The sequence below is a fragment of the Panthera pardus genome, unplaced genomic scaffold (assembly GCF_024362965.1).
Source record: "Panthera pardus isolate Hobbes unplaced genomic scaffold, ASM2436296v1 HiC_scaffold_12, whole genome shotgun sequence".
NCBI lineage: Eukaryota > Metazoa > Chordata > Mammalia > Carnivora > Felidae > Panthera > Panthera pardus.
In genome coordinates this window covers 16,739,796-16,761,471 of record NW_026526677.1, presented here as the reverse complement: position 1 = coordinate 16,761,471, position 21,676 = coordinate 16,739,796, and the positions used below count along the sequence as shown (strand labels likewise).

General features: G+C 51.5%; 1 protein-coding gene across 3 annotated transcripts; it reads right to left on the bottom strand.

Moving 5' to 3' along the window:
• Positions 1–1,411: 1,411 nt before the first annotated feature.
• Positions 1,412–21,641, bottom strand: ARHGAP1 (Rho GTPase activating protein 1). Of its 3 annotated transcripts, none has more exons than XM_019412332.2 (14): positions 21,522–21,641; positions 17,800–17,969; positions 17,477–17,572; positions 16,059–16,088; positions 10,231–10,318; positions 6,099–6,230; positions 5,404–5,490; positions 5,103–5,201; positions 4,658–4,765; positions 4,497–4,573; positions 4,207–4,284; positions 3,602–3,730; positions 3,318–3,421; positions 1,412–3,178 (listed from the first exon to the last, which is right to left on the bottom strand). In XM_019412332.2, exons 2-14 carry the CDS (start codon positions 17,930–17,932, stop codon positions 2,990–2,992), a joined length of 1,350 nt encoding a protein of 449 aa, XP_019267877.1. In that variant the 5' UTR covers positions 17,933–17,969; positions 21,522–21,641; the 3' UTR covers positions 1,412–2,989. The 3 variants fall into 3 exon arrangements, with proteins under 3 accessions (XP_019267877.1, XP_019267878.1, XP_019267879.1); XM_019412333.2 differs by lacking the exon at positions 21,522–21,641 and adding an exon at positions 21,254–21,301; XM_019412334.2 differs by lacking the exon at positions 16,059–16,088.
• Positions 21,642–21,676: the final 35 nt, after the last annotated feature.

The following is a 21,676-nucleotide window of genomic DNA, read 5'->3' as shown; positions in this document are numbered from 1 at the left end:
GATACCTGACTGTGCAGCCAGTTGGGACAGTCACCGAACCCACATCAGAAATGGTGAAAAGGCTGTCCCTAGTGTCTTTACCTTCAGTTGGGATCCCCCCCAAAAGCAAACTAAAAGCGTTCAGTTGCCCCATGTCTCATGATGGTGTCCTACCCCTTTAAAGCATCTCCCTACACCCTGCCCCCAGAGACCTGCTGTTGCCAAGGCAGCAGTAAACTGGCTTTTGCGTCACTCAGAGGCCCTGCCAGGAGCCCAGCCCAAGTGAACAACTCTCTTGGTCTCTGGCTCCCCTCTCATAGTTTCCCTAGGATACTGTCCCTCTGTTCCAAACAGTCACCCAGCATAGAGCTGAACAGAGCCAGTGAGAGAGGCTGCCAGTGCCTTCCGTTGGACTAACTGGGTGAGGGCCAGTTGTGCAATGGGACTAGCTTCCTGCAGCTCGGTGCCTGTGTTTTTAACCAGCATCTTAACACCACAGCTTGATCCTGCAATTCTGCCCTGGCTCCCCCAGCCAGAGCAGGCAACGAGGAGAAAAAAGAACAGGCTCAGCTGAGGCCACCATAACCTGATTGCAATCAACAGGCAGGCAGCAGACAGGTGGAACTTGACCTTGACCATCATGCCAAGTGAAATTCTGGTCTGCCCTACAAGTGACAAACCATTATCTTTAACTTGTGGTAAAATACACATAACTTAAATTTTACCATCTTAATCTTTAAAAGCACAGCAAAACCTGCTCAGGAGAGGAAGGGAAAACTGGATATTTCCTAGCCTCTATAGGATTGGGTGGCAGGTGGAAATAGCCAAGTCTTTCAGGCCAACAGGAGGGCCAAGAGAAGCAAACGGTCACATGAGGTTTCCAATCCCAGCTGCTCCACAAAATTGGGACCATCTCATTCCTCTGTGAAACGACGGTCATTCTGATCACCACTGAGCACTCACTGTTACATCCTGTGTGCATCATTTCTGATCCTTAGAGAAATAAGGAGACAGTCTCATGTGGGCTGATTATATGGCTGTTACCATTTGGAGCTGGTGGGAGGGGTGATGGGACTGATTCTAAAGCCCACACTGAATCAGGTCTGATTCTAAAGCCCACACTGCTTTCACCACGGTCCCCTCCATTCTGGGGACAGAAGAGGCCTTGGTCATAGGATACAGCACTTGGTGGCCAGTTGGAATGGGGCACACTTACAACATGGAGAGTGACCATTCACACGTCCAAGCCTGGAAGATGTCAGAAAGCTGGCTTCACACCCACTCCCCAAGGAACAAGACAAGGAAGGAAGGAAGGGGTCAGATGGACTGGGGAGGTAACTTCCTGACGCCCTACCTGCTCATCTTCCACAATCACACCACACTTCCCACCCCTTTCTGAGACTCCAGGCCTACTTCCTAACATTCAGGTGGGTAGTTTTCCATCTCCTTTTTTATTGAAATACAAAAAGTGCAAAGGTGAAATACATGATTGGTGCCAAGGAAGTCATTAAGTGAATGTGAACACTTGATTCACAGTACTCCCGCCTCCCCCCCTTTTCCCCGCAGGTACAGACCAGTGGGACAGGGGACAGGAGAAAGACCAAAGAGATCCACGAGGCTCCCCAGTAAATGGGGCTGTGAGCAACACCTGATATACACAGGAGGGCAGAAAGCGGAAGCCCTGGCTTGGGCTAGAGATGCAGGGACCGTCAGGGAACCAGCAGCCACTCCAGGCCCTGGGAGTCCTGACATGCTAGCATCATGAGGAGAGAGCCCAGCGAGGTCGGGGCTCAGGCTGCACCCCCCTCACAGATGGGGCTGGGCTGGTCAATAAGGCCCCCCACCCCAGTACAGGCTCTGGCCAAGGCTGTGGGGGCAGGGCCACTGTGCATCTAGTATCCCGCTGCCAGGGGACAAGGCTGCAGGAAGTGGGGTCCCCAGGGTTCACCAGGAAGGAGTATCATTCTAAGGGACACAGTTGGAATGAGAAGTACCAATCATTGGGGTCCATGTTTTCTGAAAGATGACAGGGCCCTGGGGCTTGTAGTCCCTGGGGGAGGTTGCTAGAACTCCCCTGGCAGGGACTGATCTAATTGGCAAAGTCTCTGCTCAGCCCCTCCGGGAGTCCCTACCCACAGATCCTGAGGCACTGAGTCACTTCTGGCCAGAGCAGGGACCAGTGTGACCCCACAACAGACCTGTCCACAAGAGCCCTATACTGAGGATCTAAGTAGGTAGAGAGGAGAGGCAAGGCATGGGGCAGGGGGGAGGAGACTGCTTGTCCCTGGCCCAAACAGACTGCCAAGAGGCTTTGGGGCGGGAATGGGGTGTATATTTCAAATGGATGCTGGGACTCAGCCCTGTCATCCAAGCTGCCAGAACAGGGGGCTAGAACACCCTGGGGGCAGTATCACTTCAGAAAGCCTGACGCAGGATGTGAGGACGAGAAGCAGGCAGAAATAGGAAGCAGACCCCAGCCTTGCCCGTCCTTAGCTGTGTAAAAACACAAGGCTGAACCATTAGAGGAGAGGACAGGAGCAGGTGCTGGCACACAAGGCCTTCACCCAGGGAGATGCCTCAGCAGGCAGGCCCAAGCCAGCATGGCCTCTTATTCCCCAGCAGCCAGAAAAGGGAGGATCAGCCCCAGCTACCAGCCCAGCCGGCAGTGATTGAGGCATCTGCGATTGCCAGGAAAAGAGGCAGGAGAAAGTGGGTCAGCAGTTTCTGGGGCCAGTCTTTTTCATACTAGAAGAGCCAAAGGCCGCCAGATCTGCAGAGCCTGGCAAGGAGCCAGGGGTCCAAGGAGGCAGTGAGAAGTATAAGGCAAAGAAAAATGTCTCGTGGTTACAGCGAGGTCTCCAGGGCTGGCCAGGTGGGCTGGACAGAAGGGGAGGAAGAGCTGCCCAACTGGCTGGCTCCAGCTTCCAGCTCCCAGGGCCTCATGGCCCCTTTCCTGGGCAGGAGCCCCAGACTCATAAGGCTGAAGCTGGGAAGGGTGGTGGGGCAGGGCTCAGAGCCCTCCCGAGTCAGGGCTGGGGAACAATTCCCCTTGGTGATCCAGAAGGAACTTGGTGAACGTGTTGATGGGATTAATGGCCTTGAGGGTGATGGCAGCATCCTTGGCCCACAGCAGGTTAGGGCCGAGGACAACAGCCAGGTTAGTGTTGGTCATCTTGTTCTGGTCACAGTGGGCAGAAATCTGTGGAGGGAATCAGGGGGCTGCAGCAGGAAGCCAGAGAGCCTGCTTCCCATTCCGAAGAGCTGCAAGGGTGGCAGCTCTCCCCCCCACCCCCCTGCCCTCCTCCAGGTGAACAGCAGAAGCTGAGGCCGGGTCTCACCTGCACCAGGAAGGCAGTGAGGAAACGAAGCACCTGGTAGTTCTCCTCAGGCAGCGTCCGGAGCACCTGCAGCGTTGCCCCCACTCTCTGGCTCTCATCAATGTCTACAAGGAATTGGGGCCTAGGTCACAGTGGCCCGGGCCTGGGCCGACATGAGGCCAGAAGGGAGACCCCAACCAGACTTTCCTTGGAGGACAGGCCAAATCTACCTGCTCTGAGTGCAGCCCTGACCCCAACCCAGCAGAATAAGCACAGAACTAGGGAGGGAAGACAGGGGCACTCACTGAGGAAGCCCACAACGTGGGGGTAAAGGTCAAAGGTGAGCAAGGGCTCAGGAAGCTCCCGGAGGAAGGTCTTGAGGATGACCGCCGGCAGGTGTAAATCATTGTACTGGTCAAAGTCCACAGGCAGCCCTGGGGGGTGGGGATGGAGAAGGAGCTGGGCCCAGCACGGAGGCCGGCGGCCCATCCAGATGGCCGATCCAGAGGCCGAGCAGATCCCACTGCCCAATCACCCTCAGCCACTGCACAACACCCTCCTCCCACAGAGCCCTTTCACACAGGCCTTCCCCTCCTCCTCTGTGATGAGGGGACCGGGTTGAATGGGGCCCCCCAGCGCACATGACACATGACAGTTCTTCTTCATCTCTGAATCTAAACCCAGGACCCGGAAGCCTGACCGATGAGGCAGCAGGCCTGGGACAGCCAGGCAGGAGTGGGACCCATGTAATCACACCAAATGCTACAGAAACCTCTGACCGGAACAGAACGGGGGTCCCTTGCTTCCCAGGCAGCAGAAGGCAAAGAAGTGCCCTAACAGTGACACCCGTGCCCCATCTCCCCCCCGCGCCCCTCCCACTGCGGGCCCAGGCACACCCCAGAGCACTCACCCATGTTGTACTTCTGCTGTACTTCTCGCACAACTTGAGTGTTGGCTGATCTCCGGAAAATCCCCTCAGTAGTGAGAGCTGGGAAACAGTGGGGCCTGGTGAGTCTCAGCTCTGGGGCAGTGTGCAGACTCTTCGACCTGTTCTGTCTTGGGGTTCCAGTGAGGGTCGGTGTGGGTGCTGATGCTCCCCAAGGGGAGCTGGGAGACTGGGCTGAGGAGGGACCTACGGTTTCGGCTGCAGGGGAAGAAGCAGGTCCTGGAGGTCCTGCGGCCAGTGGCCTTGGCACTCACCGTGAGCCTGCAGGTAGGCAACAGTCTCCCGGAGCACAAGCGGAATGGGCTCCTGCTCTGGGTTCTTCTCCTGGAGGCTGTGGGGACAAGAGCAGTGAGCTGGGTCTGTAAGCCCTTTCCGGTCCCCACGTGCCAGGCCTGCCCACCTTTTGCATACTCACTGCTGCAACGAGACCCCAAACTGCTGGTTGGGCAAAGGGGGCCGTGGTGGCATGGGCTTGGGGGCCGTCGCAGGGCTCTTCTGTGTGGATTTGAGGAAGTCATCATACCTGGGAGAGCAGAGGGGAGGGTCAGGCCCTCGACTTGGCTTTGTCGTCACGTTGGCAACCCTGTGTGTTGGGTACTTCCTGTGCTATTGCACGTGGGTCACTTCATTCAGTCCTCATAGGAGCCCTGCTCTAGTCACAGAGTTTTTTAAGTGACAGGAATGGGATCTGACCTCACACTCTCTGACCCCGTATGCTGTCTCTTACTCATTACCTTCACTTCCTCTGCTTCCTGGGGTTCTCAAGGCTTCCTCTGCCCCTGGCTGGCATGTCCTACCCCACAAACATGACACACAAGCACACCCGTGCCCGGCGGGCACACACAGGGCCCAGGCCTTACTTGAGCACTTGGCGAGGGATCCCCAGCTGCTCCAGCTTCACATGCTCGCTCAGCTCGCTCAGGTAATTCACATAGAAGATCTTCTGCCCAAACTTGAAACTGCCGGCAAAATAACGGGCGTGGGTCAGTGGGGGAGGGCCCGTTTTGGCAGACCCCCACCATCCCCTCGGCAGCCCCTCCAAGGTCAAAGGCCGAGCCCCAAAACGGTCTGTCTCCAGGATTCTTGGCCTGCTCAGGTATGTGCTTCAGAGCCGAGAGGGAAGTGTGGGGAGGTCACTGTTCTCCCCCATCAGCTGCTCACCTAATGATGGGCTTAAAGAGGATGAGCAGGGTCTTGATGAACATGGTGGGGTGCACGATGTACAGAGCCTTAATGTTCTTCTTGTACCTGCAGAGACAGAACAGGAACTCAGCAGTGGGCGTGGTGGAAGAGGCACACAGCTAGGTTCTTCGTGCGCATTTTCTGATTTGAGTACTCATGGAAAACCTGAGAGGTAAGTGCCACTGTTGTCCCAATTTACAGATTAGGAAACGGAGACTCAGGTTAAGTAACAGGGAAGGGCAGGGTGAATAAGTAGAGAAACTGGGGGTTAAACCCAGGACGTTCCAACTTCAGATTCTTTGCTTTTACCCAATGCTGACAGCTCAGAGCCTGGAGCCTGCTTCAGATTCGGTCTCTCTCTGCCCCTCCCCCATTTGTACTCTGTCTCTCTCAAAAATAAACAAACATTAAAAAAATTAAAAAGAAAATATTTAGCTTTTAGCGTCTGCCAAGCACATTATCTCCTGCTTTCCTCATAACAACTGGGGCTGGGATTATCCCCCTCCTTACAAGTGAGGGCAGGGAGACGCAGAGAGGTCAAGCACTTATCCGAAGTCACACAGCTTGCGGTGGAGCCTGGAGATGAACTGGATATAAGCTCCTGAGCAAGCAGAGGGCAGCCCAGAACCCGGCAGAGCTGTTAGCTCCAGACCTGTCCCCAGGCCCCAACCCACTTGCGGTCAAACTCTCGGTAGGCATCCCGGAGCCAGCTAAGGGAGGGCTTGTTGTCGCTGGTCAGGCCATGGTGCAGGTACAGCAGTGTGTAGTCGCTCTCCACATACTGGTCCAGGGTGTGCTTCAGGTACCTACAAGAGAAAAGCCCATTCAGGCCCATCCTCGACACAGGCGGGGCCCCCTGAGACAGGACTCGGCACCCCAGGAGTCTTCTGCTTGTATCATACACCTCCCCACGAGCCCCTCTCCTGCACTGCCTATTCTGGCCGCATAATCAGTCACCGTGTTGTCGTGGAGGAGATTCAGGCTAGTGGTTGGGCTGCACGGAGGAAGAAGAATGGTAGTAACAGCCCAGGCCAGAAATCAGGAGATCGGGACTGTAACTGAGCCCTCTCACATACCCGCAGTAAAAATGGCAGTAACATTCTCTGCAGGACTGCCCTGAGTCAGTAATAATGACGACAGTCACCATTCATCAGTATTTAGCTTTTAGGGGTGCCTGTGTGGCTCGGTCAGTTAAGCGTCCAACTTCGCCTCAGGTCATGATCTCACCACTCAAGAGTTTGAACCCTGCGTCAGGCTCTGTGCTGACAACTCAGAGCCTGGAGCCTGCTTCAGATTCTGTCTGTCCCTGTCTCTGTCTCTGTCTCTCAAAAATAAACATTAAAAAAATCTATATTTAGCTTTTAGTGTCTGCCAAGCACTTTGTATACAATATCTCCTGCCTTCCTCATAATAATTGGGGCTGAGATTATCTCCTCCTTACAAGTGAGGGCAGTGAAGCTCAGAGAGGTCAAGCACTTATCTAAAGTCACACAGCTTGTGGTGGAGCCTGGAGATGAGCTAACTCCAATGTTTGGTCCTGTTGACCAAAGGGCAGCTTATATACTCAACCTCCCATCATAGTCTATAAAGCACTGTGCCCATGAGAGGGGATTGGGGTGACTAGAGGGTCCCCTCCCCTGCTCTAGTCACTGGGCTTTTCTTGGACCAAAGAGCCACATCTCAAGTTCCCCATGCTCACAACATAGTACCTACCACCCCACAGAAGCACATACATGCAGAGGTGTTGAGCACCTAAAGTGGATAAGTACAAAGGGGACAGATAAGAATTCTAGAATGGGAAAGGAGTCCAGGGAAAGTTCTTTCTGGTTGGCGAACCATGCTCAGACCCCAGCAGAACACCACTCCAGGCTGAGAGGCTGGGCCTACAGGAAGGCTAAGGACTTCTGGGGGGGGCAGGCGGGGGGGAGGGAGGGATGGTGCCGGGGGAGGTATTCAAGGATTTGAGTAAGTGCTCAGATACAGCCTGACCTAACCCAGACACGGTGCCCTATATCATGGCCCAGGGTGCTGGTCTGGCCCACACAGGCAGGCATGTGAAGTATCTAATGCCGGATTATTACTGTGATTCCAATCCTTATTGCTACATGGTAATTACCCCTTGTACACATTGAGCACTTTGCAGTCTGCAAAGAGCTGTCACATATAAAGATGCCATTCTGTAACTATAAAATAGCAAAAATTGTGGTGAAAATACAGTCATTCTTTGATGAATGTTATGGCCTTTTTGGAGGGCAGTAAAGTGATGTGTATCAGAAGCTGAAAGATGTTCATACTCTTTGATCCTATAAAAATATACCCAGGAATTTATGCTAAAGAAACAATCAGAAATGAACAGAAGCATTTTTGTAGAAGGCTGTTCATTGCATGTGGCCTGTTTTACAATGGAAAAAAAATTTTTGAGCACCAAGCTAACTGTCCAAAAACAGGGAACTGGTTAAATAAAATACAGGATATCTATAAATAGAAAACCTTACAAGATGTTTCTGCAGACAGAACCTATCTGTGAAGTTAGGTGTCAGAAGAGCAGTCACCCATTGGGGTAGTGACTAGAAGAGCAAAGGGAGGTCTGTGGGTGTGGATGACATGGTGTATTCCATTAAAAAAAAAGCTTTTTTAAAATGTTTTATTTATTTTTGAGAGAGATAGGGCATGAGTGGGGGAGGGGCAGAGAGAGAGGGAGACACAGAATCTGAAACAGGCTCCAGGCTCCGAGCTGTCAGCACAGAGCCTGACGCGGGGCTTGAACTCACAGACCGTGAGATCATGACCTGAGCCGAAGCCGGCCGCTTAACCGACTGAGCCACCCAGGCGCCCCTGGTGTATTCCATTTTTGGAAATTCTTTATTTTTTTATTTTTTTAATGTTTATTTATTTTTTAAGAGAGAGACAGCAGGGGAGGGGCAGAGAGAGAGGGAGACACAGAATCTGAACCAGGCTCCAGGCTCTGAGCTGTCAGCACAGAACCTGATGCAGAGCTCGAACTCACAAACCGCGAGATCATGACTTGAGCCAAAGTTAGATGCTTAACTGACTGAGCCACCCAGGTACCCCTGGTGTATTCCATTTTTGAAAATTTATCAAGTAGTATACATAATTTGTTCACTTTTCTCTGCACACATATGCCAATAACATGTTTTTAAAGGATATCTTTGAAGAATGTTTAATGCTCAGAAGATGTTATATAAGATACAGAGGGGACTATACACCTGTATATATTATAGAAAAAAATAAGAAGTGAATACACTAAAATATTAACACTAGTTTTCTCTCTGGGTGGTAGGTTTATGGGAGATTTTATTTATCCTTGTATTTTTTCTTTATAGCTACTTACGTTTTTCTAAATTCTTGAAATCTGTAATACTTTACAATGATATACAATGACATTTCATGTATATTACCTTTACCTAATGCCCACAACAACCCTATGAGGTGGGCACAATTCTTATTTTTATAGGGTTCAGAAAAGAGCTGCCCCCAAGCACACAGCTAGTAAGGAGTACAGCTGAATCCAAGCTTCGGGCATTTTCTATTTCAACCTCCCAGATCTGGCTGGACAGCTGGGAAAGGCCAAGGCTGAGATAATGTGATTGATCCCCACTGAAAGTGCTGCCGTGCAGGCTGCATGGGGGCAGGGAGACCCCTTTGGGAAGGGGTGGAGGACAGACAGGATGGATGCAGGGGGCTTCCAGAAATCAGAGGAAGCCTCCTGAGTAGTGGAGCCTCACTCAGCAAGCTTTCTCCTGAAAACTGGGTGCTTTCCCATCTCCTTCCTCTGATTTTCTCCCACTCAGACTATTATCTGGCCAGGAGTCTGTCACCTGCCAAATCAGACAGGCTGTGTTAAATCAGAGGGTAGGGGTGTGACTCAGCTACCCTCAGGCTGAGCTCCCTGGCCTGCTCCTGGCTAAGCCATGTGATGGGCCTGAACAAGGCTCGGCCTGCCTGGCTGAGGGGCGGCAGGAGAAGGGTTCAGGAAGCCAGAGAGGAAACTCACACAAGGCCGGAGAGACTCAGGCCTGGCTCACCAGGACTGCAGATGCTGCACTCAGGCCCTTTCCCATTCTGCAGCCGCGCCCTTGGCCTGCCCCGACCCCTCACCACCCCCTACATGCACAGAACCATTCAGGATCCCAAAGAGCTGGTATCAGTTTCAGGGAGTGCTTTAGTAGAGATCAGGAGAGAAGTGCAAGATGGTAACTGGACACACACTAAGGCACCTCAGAAGACCGTTCTGGCCCGGCATCCACGGAGGTCCTGCGCCCAGGACCACATGCCCCGGTCCCCATGGGTCCACATGCCCGGGGCCCAGTGGTGGCTCAGCAGTGAACACTTATCAGGTTTCTAGACCAATCAGAGCTATGACATATATTTGGCTAACAGAATCCAGATAGGTACAGAAGCCACTGGCACCAAATCTGACACAAAATTCACTGATTATTCATCTAAATGATGAACAACTGCAACCACATCAGAAGCACCACATCATAATAATCAGTCCTCCTGTGTGGATAGCATTTAACTCTTCCGGGCACATCCGCATGCAGTATCTCCCACAAGGAAGGAGGGCTTGATTATGAAAAGAGGCTTGAAGAGATGAAGACACCCTTCTAAGGCTGCAGTTTCCCAGACTAGAAACCAGGTCTGACTCCTAGTGCAGTGCTCTCCCCAAAATGTAAAATAGCTCCCACGGGAGAAGAGGAGAGGCACTGAGGGAAGTGACGGTAAGGAGAATGGCATCAGCCGATACTGGGTGTAGGTCCCTCCACCTTGCCCAGGGGTACTCACCCCAGGAGCTTGCTGTGGTCCAGCTGGTGGCTCGGGGGCATTCGGCAGGCACTAAACACGATGATCTTCCGCCCATACTTGTCGTCTCCTAGGTGTGGAGAAAGATGGAGCACAGTGGGTGGCAGATCAGCCGAGAGAAGCGGGCTGAGGAACTGAAAGGTGCCGGGCCTGGAGACCTGTACCACATAGTGCAGGGGCCAGAGGGGCTAACGCACACATACCTCTGGGCAGCTGTCTGCACTCAAGGATGTGTCACTGAAGAAAGAGGGACAGGTTGCTCTCAGGGCTACTGAGCTGGGGTCTAAAAAAATAACAGCTTTTTAAAAAGTCACACCTGGTGGAAACACCCAAATGCCCATCAACGCATGAACGCATGAAGAAAATGTGGTATATCCATGCAGCAGATATATTGTTTGGCCATAAAAAGGAATGAAGTACTGATCCATGCTACATTATGAATGAACCTTGAGAACATGATGCTAAGTAAAAGAAGTCAGATGCAAATGCCTCCATATTGTACGACTCCACTTATATGAGTTATCTAGAATAGGGAAATCCGGGGCGCCTAGGTGGCTCAGTCAATTAAGTGTCCAACTTCGGCTCAGGTTCATGATTCTCACAGCTTGTGGGCTTGAGCCTCGTGTCAGGCTCTGTGCTGACAGCTCAGAGCCTGGAGCCTGCTTTAGATTCTGTGTCTCCCTCTCTGCCCCTCCCCCATTCACACTCTGTGTCTCTCTTTCAAAAATAAATAAAAGGTTAAAAAAAAGATGTTATGCATCCCAATGTTTATAGCAGCACTATCAACAATAGCCAAAGTATGGATAGAGCCCAAATGTCCATGTCATACTCTCCCAAAGTCCATCGATGGATGGATGAATGGATAAAGAAGACGTAGTATATACATACAATGGAGTATTACTCGGCAATCAAAAAGAATGAAATCTTGCCATTTGCAACTAACTATGTGGATGGAACTAGAGGGTATTATGCTAAGCAAAATTAGTCAATCAGAGAAAGATAAATATCAAATGACTTCACTCATATGAGGACTTTAAGACACAGAACAGATGAACATAAGGGAAAGGAAGCAAAAATAATATAAAAACAGGGAGGAGACAAAACATAAGAGACTCTTAAATACAGAGAACAGAGTTGTTACTGGAGGAGTTGTGGGAGGGGGGATGGGCTAAATGGGTAAGGGGCATTAAGGAATCTATTCCTGAAATCATTGTTGCACTATATGCTAATTTGGATGTAAATTTAAAAAAAAAATAAAAATAAAAATAAAATGAGAAAAAAAAGATGTTAGAATAAGTAAATCCACATAAACAAAGCAAACTGGTGGTTGCCAGTTGCTGGGAAGAGGGGAGATTAGGGATTGGCTCTTTATGGTTATAGGATTTAGAATGGGTATGGATGAAATTGTGGGACTAGACAGAGGTGGTGGTTGTACAACATTGTGAATGTACTCATCACCACCAACTGTAGGGGCGCCTGAGTGGCTCAGTTGGTTAAGCAACTGACTCTTGATATTGGCTCAGGTCATGATCTTGAGGTTCGTGGGATCAAGTCCCATGTCAGGCTCTGCATTGATAGCACACAGCCTGCTTGGGATTCTCTCTCTGCCCCTCCCCTGCTCACACTCTCTCAAAATAAAAAAATAAATAAGCATTAAAAAAAAAAACAACCAATTACATACTTTAAAATGGTTAATTTTGTTATTTAAATGTCACCTTAACTTAAAAAAACTGAAAGTCATGCCCATCAAAGCAACTGCTATCTAGCAAGTTATCTTAAAAGCCAATGCTCATTCCAGAAGTGCCCTCTCTGAGCAGCGTATTTGGGAGACTTCTTGAAACTACCTTCTGAGCAAGTCCAAGGCCACTGAGGAAATGGGTGTGATTACTTAATGGTCCAGTCTCATCTTTGACCACTATCACATTTTCTGATTTTATTACTAGAATTATTAACCACACTTGGCTCTGACTGACTCCTAGACATTCCTAAAAATCATACCCCTTCTCATTAAGGATATTATTTTTTTAACTATTTATTTATTTGGGGGAGAGTGCAAGCAGGGGAGGGGCAGAGAGAGAGGAACAGAGGATTTGAAGTGGGCTTTGTGCTGACAGGCTGACAACAGTGAGCCTGATGTGGGGCTCAAACTTACAAACCACGAGATCATGACTTGAGCTGAAGTCAGACGCTTAACCAACTGAGCCACCCACGTGTCCCTCTCATTAAGGATATTCTAAAGAACATGGAGTTCAGAGGAGTTTGAAATGCTTTGCAAGAATGCTCATTTGGCAGTAATCACTGGGGTGTTTGCCCCAAACTGGTCACTATTTGATGGTCTAATCTGGCTTTGTCAAGAAGCTGGGCAGCTTTTGGGGTGCCTGGGTGGCTTAGTCAGATGAGCATCCGACTTCAGCTCAGGTCATGATCTCGCAGTTCGTGAGTCCGAGCCCCACGCCGGGCTGTGTGCTGACAGTTCAGAGCCTGGAGCCTCCTTCAGATTCTGTGTCTCTCTCTCTGCCCCTTCCCTGCTCATGCTCTGTCTGTCTCTCTCTAAGACAAATAAACACTAAAAGAAGCAGCAGCAGCAGAAGCAGCAGCAGCAGGGCAGCTTTTGACACATCTCCTACTGCCCTCCAAGGTGAGATGCTCTTGCAGGGTCAGCACAGCACTCACCCCAAACAAAGCTCAATGAGGACAAGGCCTGGTCCTCACTGCCCCATGTCCCAGGGACCTTCCCTACATCTTTTCCTTCACAACCCTGCAGAGACACCAAACCACAACTGCCTAATCCCCATTGCTTCAGGGGCAAATGAGAAGACTACTTACACAATCCATGAAACACATTGCATCTGTTCTCCACCTACCTCTGAGGATTAAGGAACCCTCCCCCCCTGCCCCCCGGCCCCATGCCTTGCTGACTGCCCTTCTCCATATTTAGTAAGCCATGATCTTGATGCTTCTTCTCGGTCAGTGACCTAACCCAGGAGTCAGTGCTTTTCCGAAGTGGTTGCCAAGGCTCTGACCCTTTTCTCCAGGGCTGGGGCAAAACTCAGAGGGGCTGAAGGAGGCTTCTGGAATGTGGGCAGCATGGCCCCAGGCCCTGCTGGCTGCATGGCTTGGTGCTTTGGCCTAATTTAGCACCTCACTCCCAGCTGTCTGACTACCATATCCAACTTCTAGATCAGCCCCTTCTTTGGAATGACTCACAGGATTCTCCAGGCTCACACACTTTCAACACAGACATGCTTGCAACTCAGTCCACATCAGGCAGCTTTGGGACACTGCTGTTTCTTTTGTCAGACAGAACTTCCTTGAGACAATTCTGCTCCCCTCCTCCAGGCTAACTCCTTGAAATCCTTAAGACTCATTCCAGAAGACTTTGTCCTCCCCTCCTTCCCCGAGACAGGTTAGCTGTTCCTCTGCCGTGATACTTTGACTCTTCTGTATAATTGTTTATGTGCTTGTCTCCTCTACTGGCTTGTGAGCAGGAGCCATGGCTCATCCACCTTTGAAACTCCAGTGCTGGTCCAGAGCCCAGCATGTGGCAGATATTCAAGAAACGTTGGAAGCCTGCATAAAGTCATAGGTCAGCATTACGTGGTATGCATGGTTCTATTTTGGAATTTGTTCATGATGATATCTAGGTTACGAGATTGCTTTAGACGGTTTCCTGGACAGAGTTTCTCCAAACTTACAAGCAGAGAGCCCTCTGCAAGCCAGTCTGAAGAGAAGGTGCAGCCTCATCTCATCCAACAACAGGTCTATTTTGCAAGACCACCTGCTGTCATACCCTAGCCTAGATCCCGAGGTACTGGGTTCCCTCCAGTCCAGTGGGGGGTGGCTCTCAGGCCTGTTCCAATCCCTTCCCATAGACTGACAGAAGAAGCAAGAGCAAAGTGGTAGGGCAGGGACAAAGGATCAGCCTGGCTGATCCAGCCTCATGTACAATCTGGAACCTTCTGCCATGAGCATGTGAGGGGAGGGACATCTGCCTATTCCCCTCTAAGCAGAGGAAAGGCCTGGAATGTAGAGGAAAATGCAAGGAGGAGCATGGAGGTTCCAAAAGATTCTTTTCATCCTGCCACCACCATCCCCCACCCCCCCCCACGGACGATGCAGCCCTCATTGGTTGGTAAATATAGGGACTTTGGCGGGAGAGGGACAGGACGTCTGAGCTCACAGGGCTCTGGAATTTAAAGAGATAGTAACTGGTTAAGCAGACAACTGAGGTGAGGGGCCAGGGGCCTGTGGCTCCATCATGGCTGGCCTTGTCAACACCTTGTAAATGGGAAACTTTGAGTTCTCAACGACGGCTCCACCAATGGGCATCTACCAAGGCCAAGATGTGATATGAAAAATATCACAAACACATGCACATGTTCCCTAGGAGAAGAGGTCCACATCACTCATATTCTTAAAGAGGGCTCTGACCAGTTCTAAGAACGACTCCTCAAGAAGGAGGTGATGTGTGTTTTTCCTCACTGAATCCTCAGTGCTGACTACAGGGCTTGTTCCAGAGTAGGTGTTCTACAAATGCATGTTGAATGAAGTCAGAATGGGGATGGAGCAAAAGGGGGATCGGTGAGGGGCTGCAAGGCAAGACTCTCAGACAAGCAAGAATGAGATGTGGGTGACCCCAGGGTCTAGCCCCTGTCCTCCCTTCCCTGAGGTTAAGTCCCATTGCTCAAGCCCTTGGGTGGCTTGGCATTTGCCAGCAGAGAGGGCAACTGCTGCTACAAGAACTTTACTCCTGCTCTCAGAAGAGAACAGACTTCTGCCCTGGAGACTGCAGGGGGAGAAGGAGTCTGGTGTCTCCAGGGCACTGGGGGTGAGGACTCAATGAGAAGACACAGAGACTGTGGAAAGCACCAGGAAAAGAGCAGCGGCCTGAGAAGGGAGACTCTACATTCCCCAGATCCCAATCAGGAACGTGCCCAGGCTATCAATCAGCAACAGTGCAGTCCTCTAGCAGGCATTCTGGGAACCACCAGACCAGCCACCACCCGCCCGCAACCTGCAGAGCAGGCCAAGGAGATGGGAGGTGGGGGCTGGGGCACTGTGCTGGGGCCGGCTCACACGTTTGTTAAACTGTTAAATGATGAGGATACTGTAGCCAGTTGACATCATGTTGGTGCTTGAAATCTGCTGTGGTCGAAATTGCAAATGCTACAAATAAATAATAGCCTTCCCCTCCACCCCCACCCCGCCTTCCCAGAGAGCCAACTGATAAACGTTTATCAGCACACCACTGGAAAGAACCACTTGGACGGAGTCAAATTTGACTGTGGAGAATGACAGCTACTACCAGCTCAGAGAACACAGGCTGCAGAGGAGATAGGGACATAATCCATCCTCCGTTCCAACATGGGCTCTTTCTCCAGTTTCTAATGCCAGGAAACTGGCCTCCCAGGACATCATTGTGGTCTCATCAAATGACTCCTGCTCTGATGGTACCAATCCAAATTCTTCTCAGCAGTTAGAGAGGCACACCCTTGGGGGCACCCCCACCAGAGGGGCCTTGAGCCAGCCCTAAGGCCAGGCCATTGTTCACAGCCAGCCTCCTGCCCCCAGGGACGTGGGCCCTCCCTCCCCAGAAGCCCCTTTCCCTTTGGGCTCCGGATGTGTCCCCACATGGCACCACCCTATCAACCCTCCTGTAAACCTTTTGCTATTTCCGGCTCCCAGGTACCGCCAGCTCCCAGCTCCCTGAAGTGGGGCTGCAATTAAGCTGGCCCCCCCTGGCTTCCACCAAGAGCCCTTCTTGATCCACAGCCCAGAGGCCAAGCACAGAGAGCCAGGAACACACCTACCTGGCTGGGCCCCCTCAGGCTCATCACACCCTGGGGAAACAGAAACATGTTGCAGCTCTGCTTTGTAGTGGGAAAGGGGGTCACCAGGTGCCGGGGTGAGGGTGGGAATGGGGGTGGGTACCCCCCCGCTCTGTTTTGTGTCTTGGCCACATAGGCCAGGAGGATAGAGACTATGTCACACCACGTTAGATACTCCTGATGCCCCAATCAGGTCCATTTCTGGAAGTGAGGAGAGAAAGTTCTGAACCTTTGGGTGACTCTCTTGTGCCCAGGTAAGGACCCGGCCAGGTAAGAACTCTCAGCCTTGCTTCTGCATGGATGAAAGAAGTCATAGCCAAGGCTTCCAACCCAGGCTTGGGTACCAGGCAGGCACCAGGAACACAAATGCCATGGAAATGCCTCTGACATTAGGGGCAACTCTTTTAACTGCCCCATCCCTCTCTGAGCCCAGCATTCAGAGATATGGACCTCCCTATGGCTTCCCTACGGCCAGATGCCTCTGGGGCCCCCTTAAGCCAGCACCACTGGGCTCCAGAGCCATGTGCTGCCTGGCCTCCTTTGCCCACCCCAATGCCTCAGAGCAGAGCCATGCTGCCATGCTAGCTTACAGTTGCCTGTCCTCACCAGTGAGGATGACCATTAGGGGAAAGACAAAGAATCCTATCACTCTAATTTCCTCTTCTCGTAGTACAACCTTACAGGCAGAAATCAGGTCACCAGCATCCTTGTGACCTCCCCTACTCTGGGTCCTGCGTTAAGAACAGGAAAGTGGGAGCTCACTAAGGCTGAGACCCAAGGCGGGGCTCATACCCACTCTCACGAAGGTAGCACATCTTCCTGGGACCTGATGCTCCAGGGGGTCATGGGGTCCCTAACTTCTGGAAGGACACTCTGCCATTCCAGACTTCGTTGGAGGTAGGGCTTCCCCAACAGGAACTGGCACCTCCCTGGTCCCCAGTAACTGATGGGATGGAAAGGCTGACATCAGGACAAAGGGAAGGGGGATCAACTGCCACTCATTCAGGGCCAACTATGTTTCGGCTCCAGGCTAGACCCTGATAGACGGTCACTACTGTAATCCTCTCAGTGACCCTTTGAGGAAGACATGAGTTCACAGAGCAGAGCTGGAAATCAAACCGGGGCTTTCTGACTTCAAAGTCTCCTAAGCCACACTGCCTCCCACACGCCATTGGCCAATAGAGACAACCGGGTCACAGGTCAGGATGTGCTTGCAGGTTAACAGGCCAAGTGGCCATCACAATCAAGTGTGTGAGTTTAAAGAATAGTACGTGTGCTCAGGAGCCCCGGGGTCAGGGGTCAGACCACAGAGTGGGCACCCGCCCGTCCCCCAGTCCCTACCCCCTGAGAGGCCGGGGGTGAGACCAGGAGGAAAACGGTGCACTGCTGGCTGTGCTCACCTGCCACCTCCACAATCTGGTGCCGGGCGATGTCGTAGTAAGGGTCATCCCACTTCAGGTGTGTCACAGGTTCCGGGGAGCTGCTTTTGGAGTCATCTGAGGAACACGGCAAAGGCAGGGGGTAATCTGGGGTGCTGGAAGTGTTCTCCCCAAGACCTGTGTTCTTTGATCCTCCCCATCTCCACCATAGGACTTGTGCTACCAGTCCCACCCTGGGGCTGGCCTCCCTGCCCTCCTCCTACTCTCCTGGGGTCTTCCTCCAACAGGAAGGGAGTCTCCCCTTCTAAGGCATGTATGGCTGCCTGAGATCCGGCAGCACCCACCTGACTTGGGGAAGTCGGGCATCTCGTCTGAGGGCCAGTTCTTCTCATCAATGGAGGCTAGCTTCAGCTGGTTCAGAGCATGGCTGGTGTCATCCAAGGTCAGGTCATCCTGCAACTCTGAAAGCGGGTCCATGACCAAGCCTGTCCCTCACAGCTTCGTTCCACAGAACCTGAAGAGAAACCGGGCGGAGGGGGGGGGGGGGTTAGCAAGTCAGGGGCACCCTCTTTTCCCCTGTGACTTCTACAGCGAGCCCTCCTGATCTCACTCTTTCCTCCCGCAGTGTCCCCTGTTCCTGTTCCTCAACACTTCGCATCCTTGCCAAGGGCTCCATGTAGCCCTGGGCTCTCCACAGGCATGATGCCAGAAAAGGCAGCTGGGGCAGAGGATGGTGCAGCTCAGGGCGTGCCCTCAGGTCGTCCAGTTGGATAAGGGATGAGCCGTGCCAGGGCCCATGCTGCCCACTGCCTATCTGGTTCAGCAATGCAGTCCCAGCTGCAGAGAGTAGAAGTCTACACCCCGTCCTCAGGGTTCATAGAGCACAGAAGCTTCCTAGGTGCCAGCAGTTAGAGGGTAGAGATGTTGCAAGCATCTACGGAGTACAGGGCTATTCCACATGAAAAGTTATTTGTGGCCTTGTCTATTCCATCCCTCACTTTTGTCCTGGGAACAGGAGGTGGCCAGAGACCACAGGGTCCCAGAAAAAAGTCAATGGTCAAGGTGCCCAGCTGGGTTTGCCCCAGGACAGAAACAAGAAATGGGATGGAATCTGCCTGCCAGTCAGAGTGGGCAATCTTCAGGCTCTTGGGGGCTCCCAGGCCCACTCTAAACTGCAGGGAGCTCTGAATGCTAGTTTCAAGGTGGGAAAGGTCAACAGACAGTGCCAAGCATTGGAGAGCACAGATGGGAAAGTGGGAATCCCATGGCATTCAGAGTGTTAAGCTACAGGAGTCGAAAAACAGACCAGCAGTCACAGCAGACTGAGAGGGAGAAGAGCCAGCTCGGAAGCTGGGCTTGCCCAGGTCTAGGTCTGGCAGCAAGGATGTGGCCCCATGAAGCCCGAGAGCAGTACCTTCTGCCCTTGGCCCTAAACGGAGGCCAATCCCCTTCCGTTCCAAACTCACCCTGTGGGTCAGGGAGGGGATTGAATCCACTCAGTCCAACCCCAGAGAAGAGGCTGCTCTTAAGCACACTACATTCCTAGAGCCCAAAAATGACATATATAGTCAGAGAATCAGCAGGGCAGATAGAGTCCAGACAAGACCAGGCACAGGGAGGGAGAAGAGGGGGGAACTGCTAGCTAGGATCCAGACCTCAAACACCTCTGGGCTCTAAGGCAACATGACAACCTCCTGCACACGTCACGTCACAGCCGAGGACTCTGGCTGGTAAACCCGGCTCCCTGTGCCTAGCAACAACCACCCTGTTACCAGGGCAACCACACTGATTCAGTGGCAAAAGCTGTTCCAAGCTCCTGAGTCAAAGCCAAGCAGCCAAATAGCCAAACAGCCATAAAACAAAAACCAAAATCCAGAAAGTCTTTCTCCTCCTTTCCTCTGGCCTCTTCTCTGCTACACTTATTCACTACTGCTGATTACCACCAAAATAGAAATCCCTTCCATGAGCACAGAGAAAGATGACCCTCTCTTATCTGGGAACACACTTCTCTCAGTGAGTGCTGCTGTGCCCCACACCCCTGCTCTCCCATTGCCCTTCAAGCCTCCAATGCAGGCAACTCTAAGTCTTGAGGAATCCACTCCTGATTCATCGACAAACTCCTCCCATTCAACCAGATGGCTGTGAGGATTCCCCAAAGGGGACTCCACTGGGTAACGGACAGAATTCAGCACAAAGTAACCCCTATTAGGCCTGAGTCTTCTCTTCATGCCTTCTCTTCTGTCACTGACCAGGCACCAAGCGCTCCATTAGCCCTGCCCACAGCTATCCCAGAGAAGTCTTTCTGCACAATAGTGGGTCTTAACTCAAAAAAAAAAAAAAAAAAAAAAAAAGGCATGGGATGAGGGATATGGAGAACTGGATTATAGTCCTGCTGGAGCCAATGAGTTGCAAAGATGCTGGGCAAGTCTTTTCCTAACTAGACTTACACCTCCTTATCTATAAAAGCACAGACTCCTTCCAGAAACATAATTCTCCAGTATTCTAAAATACACTGAAGTGAACAACAGGGTTAGAAGGAACAGCTGCGAGCTGAAGTATGTGTGAGGGAAGGAGAGGGACACCCTCTAAAAGGGAGTTGAACTTGAACTCCACCTCTTTTCCAGGAACTGCTCCTCTGTTTTGTCTGTTCTTCCAAAACTGACCCCTCCCCCACCCCATAGCCTCCTTTTCCAGCATAACTAATCACAGTTGTTTCCACCTCCCAGCCAGACTGGCCTCCAACCCACAGCTGCTTTCCCCTGTGAACCCTGAAGTTTAGCTCCCACTCAGTGGGAGGGTAAGGGAAGCTGGCTCAGGGAAATTCTAATATAAAGGGGTGGCCATGAAGTATCCTGGCTGCCTAAGACTCCAGTCACCTACAAGCCCTGTTCCACTCTGTGCAAAATACTCCTTACTCTGAGATTAGTATTTCTCTTCTCCACAGGTAATATCTACTTTTACAAAGATCTTTGAGAATCATTTTAGGCAGAGGTTTTCACCTCTGGACTTCTCTGAAATTCTGATGAAATCTGTGGACTTTTTCCCTAAGAAAACTCAGCACATGCATGAAATCTTCTATGCAATTTTAAGGCCCTCTGAGAATCTAAGAATCCCTGACCTATTCAGCACACAGATGCTGTCATTTGTTGAATGACTGAATGAGTGAATTCGTCTCCTAAATGGAGAAGGGAACCAATATTTGTTGAGAGCCTATATAGTGCTATAAAGTAGACAAATTACCTTTTAACTTCACAACAGCACCATGAGGTTTGCATTACCAGGCCCATTTTACTGCTCGAGGAAAGTCAGGGCCAGAAAAGATAAGCAAACTCTTTAGGCGGGTCATACAGCTGAGTCAAAATTTTAATCTATATTTGTAGAAAGTGGTCTCTTGATGCAGGTCAGTCCCTCAACACTTCTTTAAATGACTGTCATTCATGTGATTCTGAAGGTTCAGAGAGGTGCCATGAAAAAACAAAGTAAAGCCTCTCCCCTAATCTTCACGAAGAACTGAGATAATTTGAAATCGTATTCTCTGGCATTGGGACCGCCCTCCTAGTTGGGGCTCCAAAATTGCGAAAATGCAAATCCCATGATACAACAGCGAGACTTTCGACTACAAATGCATTTGTACAGAGCTTCGTGGTTTACAAAACCCGTAATAGGTGTAATTATCCCATTTCAGAGATTAAGAAATAGAGATGAAAGCGTGGCCTAATTAGTGGCAGGCTGGATACTTCCCCCAAATTTCTCGCTCTTAGCTCTTCGCCAGTTCGGACCAAAGAGACTTCCCCTTACCGTGGGCTTGCTCGATGACAGGGATCTGACCTAGACTCTGCCCTGGGAAGTGCAGGAGGAAAGCAGCAAAGGAGACAAGTCACCTCGGTGCAGACCCAGGAGGGGGCTGAAACCCGCTGTGGGAAAGCCAGGCCCCATACCACTCCTGCTCCCTTCCTAGGATCCGCTCGAATCATCCCCCTCCTGACCCTATGCCTTAAAGTGACCTGTCTAGTCCCTCCCTTTTCCCCCCCACCACCCAGGAAGACCCCCGCGCTCCGCAGCTCACCGTGGTCGGGCACTGCTCCCTGTGCCACGCCTGTCAAAGCTCGGCAAACATCCGGCTCCGCGGTAGAACGGGAACCGCCCCCTCCGGGGCTCCTCACTCCCCAACCACTTCCGCCACACCTCCAACCCACTTCCGGCTCGCTGCCAGGTCCAAAC

Coding starts and splice junctions, on each gene's coding strand:
- ARHGAP1 (XM_019412332.2), bottom strand. CDS start 17,932: ATGGACCCGCTTTCAGAGTTGCAGGATGACCTGACCTTGGATGACACC. Junction 17,573..17,799: donor GCCCGACTTCCCCAAGTCAG/GTGGGTGCTGCC, acceptor CGTGTTCCTCAG/ATGACTCCAAAAGCAGCTCC. Junction 6,231..10,230: donor GACCACAGCAAGCTCCTGGG/GTGAGTACCCCT, acceptor TTTCTCTTGTAG/GTACCTGAAGCACACCCTGG.